Source organism: the organism of the source record quoted next, unplaced genomic scaffold, assembly GCF_019419815.1.
Source record: "Pyrus x bretschneideri cultivar Hongxiangsu unplaced genomic scaffold, Pyrus_bretschneideri_v1 Contig12, whole genome shotgun sequence".
Classification (NCBI taxonomy): Eukaryota; Viridiplantae; Streptophyta; class Magnoliopsida; order Rosales; family Rosaceae; genus Pyrus; species Pyrus x bretschneideri.
This window is the reverse complement of record NW_025999413.1, coordinates 6,885,669-6,897,156: the sequence shown is the minus strand read 5'-3', so window position 1 is coordinate 6,897,156 and position 11,488 is coordinate 6,885,669. Positions and strand designations below refer to the sequence as shown.

At 37.9% G+C, this 11,488-nt stretch overlaps 2 protein-coding genes across 3 annotated transcripts; both read left to right on the top strand.

The window, feature by feature from the left end:
• The first annotated feature begins 217 nt into the window (after positions 1–217).
• Positions 218–6,165, top strand: LOC103955091 (heat shock protein 90-6, mitochondrial). The gene is made up of 20 exons (XM_009366962.3): positions 218–481; positions 857–1,036; positions 1,125–1,198; positions 1,450–1,575; positions 1,665–1,758; positions 1,840–1,923; positions 2,110–2,253; positions 2,352–2,465; positions 2,548–2,607; positions 2,725–2,799; positions 2,895–2,999; positions 3,405–3,545; positions 3,643–3,735; positions 3,822–3,899; positions 4,139–4,393; positions 4,495–4,597; positions 4,738–4,912; positions 5,003–5,108; positions 5,200–5,289; positions 5,524–6,165. The coding sequence occupies exons 1-20, from the start codon at positions 374–376 to the stop codon at positions 5,746–5,748; spliced, it is 2,430 nt and encodes an 809-aa protein (XP_009365237.2). The 5' UTR covers positions 218–373; the 3' UTR covers positions 5,749–6,165.
• Positions 6,166–6,792: 627 nt separating this feature from the next.
• On the top strand, positions 6,793–10,224 carry LOC103955060 (OBERON-like protein). 2 transcript variants are annotated; one of them, XM_009366932.2, is made up of 3 exons: positions 6,793–6,944; positions 8,062–9,220; positions 9,466–10,224. In XM_009366932.2, the coding sequence occupies exons 2-3, from the start codon at positions 8,086–8,088 to the stop codon at positions 10,056–10,058; spliced, it is 1,728 nt and encodes a 575-aa protein (XP_009365207.2). In that variant the 5' UTR covers positions 6,793–6,944; positions 8,062–8,085; the 3' UTR covers positions 10,059–10,224. The 2 variants fall into 2 exon arrangements, with proteins under 2 accessions (XP_009365207.2, XP_009365208.2); XM_009366933.3 differs by lacking the exon at positions 6,793–6,944 and adding an exon at positions 6,960–7,112.
• The last annotated feature ends 1,264 nt before the right edge of the window (positions 10,225–11,488 follow it).

Genomic DNA, 11,488 nt, shown 5'->3' with positions numbered 1-11,488 from the left:
GAGTAAGTATTGAACTCGCCATTTATATGAGTAAATCTAAAAACTTTCACTACATCGTAATGCTAGTAACAAAACAAAACACTTTCAGAGCAACTGGCTCGGGGGTTTTTATTTTATTTTTCGCTTTTAACGAAAATCTTCGACCACAAATGATCGGCCCAAACTGATCTGCAAACTCAATTACTCCTAAAACCCAACGAATCAAAATTACCAAAATACCCCTTTTATATCCAGAAGCTTCCTAAACCCCTCTCTATCTCCATCAGAAAACCCCTACTAAACCCTAACTCCTCTCTCCGATCTCCAGCCCTCTCTCTCACTCACAAGCACCACTCTCTCTCTCTTGCTCCTTCATCTCTCCATCTCAACCAGTATGCACAGGCTCCCACGACGCTCCGTCTCCGCCATCCTGCGCCACGGCGGGGGACGTTACCGGAACTCTGCGGCTCCGATCTCTTGCGCTTCTACACACTGCGGCTCGGTGGGTTTCTCATAAATTCATGGTTTATTTTTTCAAGATTCGAGAAATTGAGAAATAATTCTGAATTTTTTTGTATGTGTGATCGAAAATGTTGCTTTTATAACTGGGTTTTCTTTAATTTTGAACTTTAGTTACAAAATGGTTCTCAGGGAATCCTCAATTGTTGTTTTTTCATAATTTAATATTTCAAGGTTTTTTTTTTTTTTTTTTTTTAATTTCTTGTTCTGCTACTGCCAATTTTATTGTGTTCAATCGAAAGGTTTTCGCGATTGGATAAAGACAATTTCTTGTTAAACTTTTGAAGTAATTCTATTGAATTATTTTTTTTGATTTTGGATGTTTGAGCTTACTTCGAATATATAAAAATTTGAGCAGGTGGGAGAGACTGATGGGAAAGTCAGATGGCACTCCGTGTTGGTCCCTGGGAAGTGTAACCATACCAATTCCACAACTCAGTTTAATTTAAAACATGGCATGTATTTCGGCAATCGGTATGAATCCACGGCTGCAGCCTCTGATGCACCACCCGCCGAGACATACGAGTATCAAGCTGAGGTACTGTAATGTGATCTTCTGTGGGGTTTTGAGCTTTTATTGTGAGGATTAACTAGTTTTTAAGTGGTGCTTTTCTTCATGATGCCAGGTCAGTCGTCTCATGGACCTCATCGTTAACAGCTTGTACAGTAACAAGGAAGTATTTCTTCGAGAGCTTATCAGGTATTCTTGTGTTAATATCATTTTATGTAATATTGATTCGTGGATATGATGTGTGTTGCTAACATCGCCATTTGTTTACATTTGTGTTTAAGAGTTAGCAAACTTGCAATTGGAGTGTTGGAGCCAAGAAATACCGAAAAAAATCCATGTTTAAGATTCCTTGGCATTCAAGAAATAGTTTTTATGTTTGATTCTAGGTGGTCGTAAGTTATTTAGCATTTGATATGTTGACAATATGTTCTTTTTTGCAGCAATGCGAGTGATGCATTGGACAAGCTCCGTTTCCTCAGTGTCACACAGCCTGAGCTTTTGAAGGGTGGAGGTGATCTAGATATCCGTATCCAGACTGATAAAGACAATGGGATCATCCATATCATGTAAGCTATACTGGTTGTTTCTTTCTTTGCTTGTGCCTAATGATTCTTGTTGATCGTATCAATGGTTTGGCCTTTTCCTTTGTGTGCAGTGATTCTGGAATCGGTATGACTCGGCAAGAGCTTATTGACTGTCTGGGAACAATTGCACAAAGTGGGACTTCAAAGTTCTTGAAGGCATTGAAGGTATACTAAGTCTTTGAAAAATATTTAAATTAAAGATCCTGCTTTGAATTATCTTATATACTTAGAAGTTTATTTTATCAGGATAGTAAAGATGCTGGAAGTGATACCAATCTGATTGGTCAGTTTGGTGTCGGCTTTTACTCAGCATTCCTTGTTGCAGATCGGGTGAGTTCTTGGCCAGAAAAATGACTTTTAGTTTGGTATTGACTATAACGATGGGGTATTCCTCCCATTACCCAAGTTCCTCCAATGCTTTGCGGATTCAACTTCCGTTTGTCTTTTTTTAATCGTAAACTTCCGTATAGAAATTTTTGTACTGCTTGATTGTTATGTGTCTCCTATCGGTTACAGATTGTTGTCTCCACAAAGAGCCCAAAGTCTGACAAGCAATATGTATGGCAAGGAGAGGTGAATGCCAGCTCTTACACAATTCAGGAGGAGACTGATCCCGAGAAGCTTATTCCCAGAGGAACCCGCATCACCTTGTATCTCAAGGTCGGTCAGTAAATTTTTTCTTGCTTTGTGATTTCTGAAACCTCTTTGTACTAGACACTGATCTCCAAGCTAATCTTTGTCTGTCTGCCTACTTTCAGCGCGATGACAAAGGTTTTGCTCATCCAGAACGGATTGAAAAGCTTGTGAAAAACTATTCACAATTTGTTTCCTTTCCTATATACAATTGGAAGGAAAAAGGATTCACTAAAGAGGTAAGGGTTCTTCTCTATTGTACTTTTGTCGTAGGTTTTGTAAGTTATATTCTCTCGGAAACTATTGAGACTTTCCGTTCAGGTTGAGGTAGATGAAGATCCAGCTGAATCCAAAACGGACGAACAAGATGAGAAAACCGAGGTATTTCTCTCTCATCCAGTATCTTGATCAATCTTGGACTAATGTATTCTGCATATTAGGAGAATGAGTGAAAATTCCTATCCATGACTGATGCGATGACTGAATTAACTTTTACAGAAAAAGAAGAAGACGAAGACTGTTGTTGAGAAATACTGGGATTGGGATCTCACTAATGAGACACAACCAATATGGGCGAGCCTCAGTTTCTTTTGTAGATGTTTACTTTGCTTTTTATCGTAGCAACTTTATCAGGAGAACTCATACATCATCTTAATTGATGTGTACAGCTTCGCAATCCTAAGGAAGTTAATACAGAGGATTACAATGAGTTCTACAAGAAGACTTTCAATGAATACTTGGATCCACTAGCATCTTCGCACTTCACAACAGAGGTATAACTACCATTACCTCGTTGTAAGAAAATAAGTTAATCAACAAATGCGTTTTCTTGTACTTGTAGATTTTGAAGTAAATGTTGCATATTTCTGTATCTGTATCATCACATGATTTTTACTTCTTGAGTTGGGTAAAAGTTATGTAGAATCAACAATTAATGAAGTTCCTTAACAATGGCATTTTTGTTGTAGAATTTTTTAAACCGCATACTTATTTATGGCGGCAATTATCATGATATCTTATTAAGTTGGGTAATGAATGGGAATTATCTAGAATGGAATTGCAATTGAGAATGCGGCATTAGTTCCCTGAACTTAGGATAAAATGTATCATTGTTTGACTATGTACACTTCATTTCTTGTTTCTTTTGCTTTTAAGCTGAAAGACGTTGCTATTTGCAGGGTGAAGTAGAGTTCAGGTCTATTCTATATGTGCCAGCTGTCCCTCCTATGGGGAAAGATGACATAGTCAATCCCAAGACAAAAAATATAAGGCTCTATGTGAAACGGGTGTTCATTTCAGATGATTTTGATGGAGAACTGGTAAACAACACAAAAGATGTTTCTACAACATAGTAATGCATGGTTCTCTTAAATGTAAGCTTAATGGTTCTAATTGTTTTTACATTGGCCTGAGCAGTTCCCACGATATTTAAGCTTCGTCAAAGGTGTTGTGGACTCAAATGATCTTCCACTCAATGTCTCACGTGAAATTCTTCAGGAGAGTCGTATTGTAAGTACATCCACCTCGCTATCTTTCTAACCTTTAGTTCTAGTTAGTTTATTTAACAAACTATTATTTTTGTGATCTACTTGAAGGTACGGATTATGAGGAAGCGCTTGGTTCGGAAGGCCTTTGACATGATCCTTGGAATATCCATGAGTGAGAACAGAGAAGTATGATTTTGGTTCTGTTTTCTTATCATCCATTTTTTTGTATATTTACCTTCTTGTAGAAATATAGTTCAAACTTCAGCATCTTGGCAATTACCTCCTCTTGCATGTCTCCTTTCTTTTACGTTACCTGTAGCTACAACTGTGAATCCTGATCTTTGCCAGGCATCTGCTTGCTTGCGGGTAGAGAATGATATATTCCCATAATAATCTTTAAACATACCCTTTTTTGTTTGTTGCAGGATTATGAAAAGTTCTGGGAAAATTTTGGCAAACACTTGAAACTGGGTTGCATTGAAGATCGTGAAAATCATAAGCGTATTGCTCCTTTGCTTAGATTTTTCTCTTCCCAAAGTGAGGATGTGATGATCAGCTTGGATGAATATCTTGAAAACATGAAACCTGAGCAGAAGGATATCTATTACGTTGCTTCCGACAGCGTGACAAGTGCAAGCAATACACCATTCCTGGAGAAACTTCTTGAGAAGGACCTCGAAGTCTGTAGTGTCTCTCAATTAACTTGATGCTAATATATGATTATGTTCTTTTTCGTTCTGTTTTATGATTCATCATGATTTATGTTGTTCTATTGTTGTAGGTGTTGTACTTAGTTGATCCCATTGACGAGGTTGCCATCCAGAACCTAAAATCATACAAGGAGAAGAATTTCATTGATATTAGCAAGGAAGATCTCGATTTAGGTTAGTTCACTGGAGCCTTTTTATGTTACTTTTCTGTTCTGCTGTGGATGGGTGGCTGCTAATCTTTGTGCTTCTTTGATTTTACGTTTCCTTTGCCAAGGACTTAGCTGAAAACCTGAGTGTGAATGACATTTTTGCAGGGGATAAGAATGAGGAAAAAGAAAAGGAGATTAAGCAGGAATATGGCCAAACATGTGATTGGATTAAGAAGCGTTTGGGCGACAAAGTTGCCAGTGTTCAGATTTCAAACCGTCTTAGCTCGTCACCCTGTGTTCTTGTGTCTGGGAAGTTTGGCTGGTCTGCCAACATGGAGAGGTAAGAGGCTTCTGTGTTGCTATTTACAATTTTTAGAAATTCGTGTATTGGAACCTAAATGTTATCTTCTGAACTTTTGATTGGATCCAGATTGATGAAGGCACAAACTGTTGGTGATACCTCTAGCCTGGAGTATATGAGAGGCAGAAGGGTGTTTGAGATTAATCCCGAGCACCCAATCATTAAAAACTTAAATGTATGTTTGCACAAAGAAAGTGCTAGTTCCAATCATTTGAATACTTGACGCTTGTAGCAAATTTGATAACACTTTTAACCCTGATTTGTAGGCTGCAAGCAAGACCAACCCGGATGATGAGGATGCTATAAGAGCTATTGATCTTCTGTACAATACAGCTTTGGTATCAAGCGGTTTTACTGTGAGTATTCGTACTTGCTTTATATCTCTCGTTAAAACTGCTCGTAGGATTATAAGGGGACCAAAAATATTTGTTGGGTTGAGACATAAGATGCTACACACAACTATTATTCTCTAGGAATTTACTGTAGCCAACACCCGAAAATGATGATTTGCATCATTGCATCATTGCATGCTTGTTTGATGATGTCTGTGAGCGTCTAACCCGTTCACCTTGTACGCCTTGTTAATGCAGCCTGAAAATCCAGCAGAGCTGGGTGGAAAGATATACGAGATGATGAGTCTGGCACTCTCTGGGAAATGGTCCACACCTGCTGCCGAAATTCAGCAACCCGAACTCCAGCAACACAACCCAGATATACTAGACGCCGAGGTACAGCACCCAGGACCCCAACACAACCACCCCGAGACGGTAGAGGCCGAGGTGGTTGAGCCCGTTGAAGCTGGCAGCCAGAAATGAGGAGCACAAAGCAAGTTTCCTTTTGCTCTCTTTTTTCTCATGCACAAAATTCAGTGGGGGTAGGGTCTTAGAGGTGTAGTTCATAAAATGTGTGGACATAATTGTTAGGATATAATATTTGATGGGGCTGTTGGCAAGAAATAAGGGAGCATAAAGCAATTTTCCTGTTGTAGTTCTTACAAATTTTCAGTTGTAGGTTTCGGTGGCAGTGTTGATATATGGAGTGTTATTAATTATGGGATTACTACTAATTACTTGTTTAGTTTGTGCTTTGTTCATCTTTATTTTGTAAACCTAATCAATCTGGTGTTTACAAGTTAGTTTGAAAGTGTTATTCTATGAAACGCTTGTACAAATAAGCGGTTGTTTGCCGAGCAACCAAATGTGTGCTTTTAATTCCAAGTGTTTTTTGTTGTTCAGTATTACGATCTGGTAATATTCCTCTCTACTTGTAAGTAAAAGATTTTAGGTTGGATCCTCGTACAAATTTGAATTATATTATTGCTAACTCATTATTAAAAATAAATAAAAAATACTCAGTGTTTTTGCTTTTTACTCAAAGCACTTTTAAAATTTTTGCCAAACAATTATTTTAGAAATAAAGTTTTTTTTTTTTGAACAAACAATATTATTTATATAAAAACAAAATAAACGTGCTTTTATTCTTTAAAAAACTTTTAATTCCAGCACAATTCAAACGAGCTTAAGATATTATTGAAAGATTATTTTTGAAAGTGCTACTAAATTAATGGATAAAACATTGTACATAAATAATGATATTTTCAGTTTTGATAAATTTAAAGAGACATAATAGTTTTCGTCATATTAACTTACTAATTAGTGCTAATTAATTTGTAATTTGATTGACTAAGAGATGGAGAAGGGAAATGCCTCTGGACCACGTTACATTTATTTATCTTTACCTAAAATTTATATTTTATTCCATATATATAGGCTATGTGCAAAAGTCAAGCTTCCCATACTTCAAATGACCATTTTAACCTCGAGAATACACGACGTTGAAAGTCTTGACCCCGCTGTCCGGGCGGAAAAACTCCATTGCGCGTTCCAAGGGTAAAATCGGAAAACAACGCCTTACAGGAGACGAATAAAAAACTTCCACAAATCTGTCTCTCCGCGTCGCTGATCTTTGTCCTCTCTACTGGGCAGCTGAATCTTCTCTCCGGCTTCGTCTGGGCAGCTCTCTCTCTCTCTCTCTCTCCCCCCCCCCCCCCCCCCCCCCAAATTTCTTCTGGTTGGTCGCCGAGAAAATACGGTAGAAAATGAAAGAAAATTCTTTTAGTTGCATTCATTTTGCTGCTATTGATCTAGTAATTTAGCAAAACCCCCAGCACTGGACCGAGGCAAGTACTCAGATTGGGATCGGTTCCCTGACCTTTGAATTTACTGCTTAGTCTTTTAATTTTACTCTTTGTTGCTGTAATTCTCTCTCTGTACTGTGTGAGTCGTTGATTTGTATCAAATTAATCACCAGCGGAAGCAGATTCAATGGAAAAGTAGGTTTTTTCTGTGAAAAGTAAATAAATTTGGGGATTTATGTTGTGTGGGAATTGGTAAAGGTCTGCCTTTTGTGTTGTGTGTTTGTGAAATGTTCTTGTGGTTTGAAAGTTGTTTCGTTTCGAAAATTTGGGAATTGGAGACTTTTTTTTTTTTCACTATAGCCTTGCTTGAAAGTTGAAATTAGCTTTAGATTGATAATGTTAGGGGCAGAAGAAAGCTTAAATTCGCTGTCTTACTTTGTTCAATTTCAGTAAAAACTAGTTCTTTTGTGATGAATAATTCTTCGGAATCACTTTGCTTTGATACTAGCTGAATCGGAATAGGAATAGTAATTATAATGTCTCGTGAGAAGTTTATATTATTAATAACTGTATTTAATCGATGCCGTAGAAACTAGATGAGATGCTTCTCGCAGCAGCTTGCCTAATCACAATAAGCTAATCGAGTTTCTTGTAGTTGAAAATGCGTTCTTACAGATATTTGTAATTGTTTATGTGTGCATGCACATGTGTTTTCTTTTGGTGGTGCTGCATGCGTGTTGCGTCTTCGCAACAATAAGAAGTGCTGAATGCGTGTTGCTTCTTCGCAACAATAAGAAACCTTCTTGTGACAAGTTACTTTTAAAGAAATTGAACCTCTCTCTATTTGGTTGTTATGGAGGATATCTTTTTTGCTCCTGCACATTTCTCTCGTCAGATATCAGAATATGCGTTTGTCATGATATTTTTCAAAAGATTTTAAGTTTTATGGTACTGAATACTGATGGTGATGGTGGTACTTCTTTTGCCACAGTCATAGATAAGGGGGAACTGGTGGATGGGTACATCATCTGGTTCCAATATACACCAACAGCCTTCATCAAGAATGCTTCCTCCACGTCAGCAACCACGAGCAGGGGGACTACAAACCTCACTGTCCCTTGTATCTTCAGATCCTCGGCTTTCCCCAGAAGAACCCAGATCAAATTCTGATCATAGACGCGAGTCCCCTACCGAGAGTGCCAGTTCTCGAGAAACCTGGCCTACTGCTGATGCCATAATGGCAAAGAAGATGGAAAATGGGAAAGCAGAAAATGATTGCCCTGAACAGTCAGTTATTCGCCGTGTTTCCAGTGCTGATAAGATATCTCTTCGAGATATAGCAAGAGAGCGAGTTGATATAATCACTGAAAAGATGCATCACCTACCTGATGAGTTTCATGAAGAATTGAAGAACAACCTCCGAGTCATCCTTGATGGAAATGGTGGTTCGCAGCAGAGAGAAGAATTTTTTGTTTTGCAGAAACTTGTTCAGAGTAGAGCAGACTTAACGGCTAAGACATTGATCAGAGCACACAGAGTGCAGCTTGAAATCCTTGTTGCAATAAATACTGGGATTCTGGCATTCTTGCATCCAAATATCAGTCTCTCTCAAACTTCCTTAATTGAAGTTTTCATGTACAAGAGATGCAGAAATATAGCATGCCAAAACCAGATTCCAGCTGATGATTGTACCTGTGAGATATGTACGAAAAGAAATGGTTTCTGTAATCTTTGCATGTGTGTAATATGTAACAAGTTCGATTTTGAAGTGAACACTTGCCGTTGGGTTGGTTGTGATTTGTGTTCACATTGGACTCACACTGACTGTGCTATTCGTGATGGACTAATAAGCATGGGAGCCTCTGGTAAGAGCGGAGCAGGGCCATCCGAAATGCTTTTCAGGTGTCGAGCTTGCAGTCGAACATCTGAGCTATTGGGCTGGGTCAAAGATGTTTTTCAACACTGTGCTCCTGCCTGGGATCGGGAGGCTCTGACAAGGGAGCTTGATTTTGTTAGTAGGATTTTTCATGGGAGCAAAGACACCCGAGGGCAAAAACTCTTTTGGAAGTGTGAGGAACTCAAGGAAAAAATAAAAAGTGGACTTGCAGAGTCAACAGCAGCCTGCAGAGCAATATTGACGTTTTTCCAAGGTACAGAATTGTTTGAATCATTTTATTTTATTTTATTTTCCTCGTGGTGTCAAATTCGGTATGCTTCTTAGGGAAAAGATGTATTGTGGTACTGTCAAGTCTAGTGGAATAGTATTCCACTCCAACTATAGGACGAATTTTTGTGGAATTTTAGTTTATGTTGCAGTATCTGCATACTTTGCTGTCATACTTTTATTTTATCTTTAATCTATGTCATCCTGATTTGAAGTATTTTTTTTATGAAGAGCTTGAGGGAGACTCTCCAAAGAGCCTGGAAAACGGGGAAAGTGGACGGCTAATAGCACCACAGGAGGCTTGTAATCAAATCGCTGAAGTGGTGCAGGAGGCCATAAGGAAGATGGAAATGGTTGCTGATGAGAAGATGAGAATGTATAAGAAATCCCGAATGGCTGTTGAGGCTTGTGACAGGGAACTCCAGGACAAGGGCAGGGAAGTTCAAGAGCTAAAGCTTGAGAGGCAAAAAAAGAAGAGTCAAATTGAAGAGCTGGAGAAAATTGTGCGGCTCAAACATGCAGAGGCTGATATGTTCCAACTCAAGGCCAATGAGGCAAAACGAGAGGCTGACAGGCTTCAGAGGATCGCTCTTGCCAAGTCAGATAAATCAGAGGAAGAATATGCCAACAGTTACTTAAAGCAACGGTTGAGTGAAGCCGAGGCTGAAAAGCAGTATCTTTTTGAGAAGATGAAACTGCAAGAGAGTTCGCGGGCATCCCAGAACAGTGGCGGCGGCGGTAGTGACCCTTCTCAGTTGCTGTTGTACTCGAAAATGCATGACATGATGCCAAACGAACGCCATCCTTTCAGAAAAAATCCCTGAGGAGTGATTTATAGTATGTACTGTATTATTTTAACTTAAACACTAGTAATTTTACTTTCTTTTGTGAACTAGTTTGAATGCGGTGACTCGCTTGTTTAATATGACTTGTGTGCCCTGTGTCCAATTTTATTGCATCTATATCTATGAAGCTTGATAGTTAAAGCAATCCGTTATATACTTGTATGTCCTACTGTTCTTAGAGAAAATGTGGCAGTAAACAGAATGAGGTCCTTTATTATTGTTTTCTTCATTACATTGTTTACCTCAAGAAGTGGACAGAAGTTAAAACTTCGTTGACCATTTATCCGAACATATAACTGAACTTGCTACGTGCTTTATTCGTAGCTCAGCGCTGCTTTGGCACCGTCTTTAGCTCATTGACCGGAGAAGGTGACCGGAGAAGGCCTTGTTATCTTTATTTCGGTAAACCATGAAACTGGGAGCACGAAGATCGATGGGTAAGGTGACTGGGATGAGCATGAAGGTCGTTGAACGTCATTGTGGTGCTAATACCATGACACCTAATTGTAGAGCTTACAGAGACATTTGGAGTGATAATTTTAGCATTCTTTATGAACTTTTGGACTTGGTGAAGGTGATGATCTTGCTGGGGATGTTCGACGGAACCAGAGTTCCAATCGCAACACGCGAAAGATCTAGTGCGGTCGGTATTGAATGGCTGAGGATGAATTCATGGAGTTGGTCCGGTGTGACTGCAGTTTCCGATATTTCGTGATCATTTGGCATGAGGAAAGTTATGTCGGAATATAAACATGCAAGACTCATTTTAATCCCCATTTCGGTACACATATCTACCAGGACAAAAAAAAAAAAAATATATATATATATATATATATTTATAAATACAAGCTAAAATGAGGATGAGAAAATCGAGATACAAGTGATAATGGGGATGGGAAAATCGATCTCACGACCTCGAGTGCAGTTGGTATTTGTTTAAGCTGCTGATGTAGGGCTGGTATTAAATTTATAGCATGGTTTTTGCATATAGAAAACTTCATTTTAATCTTTGACAAATATTACTTTTAGATTAAAATTATGAATAAAATCAAAATCTAATTTTAGTCCATTGATACATTAATAACATCATTTATTAATTATATTTTGATTTTTAATTATTCCTTTTTTTTTCTAATTTTTAATGTATTAATTTTATTTGATTATAATTTTCATTTTCATTTCATTTATTGTAATATATTTTGTTGTAAACATTTAGATAAACTAATTTTTGTTATACAATATATTTCAATGTACTTTATCTTCTTCATTTAGGTACATTAAATTCATTATAATACATTTTGTTGAATACATTTAGGTACATACATTTCGGTATATACATTTCGATACAAAGATTTAAGTACATTAATTCAATATAATATTTTTCAGTACTAATATTTAGGTACATTAAT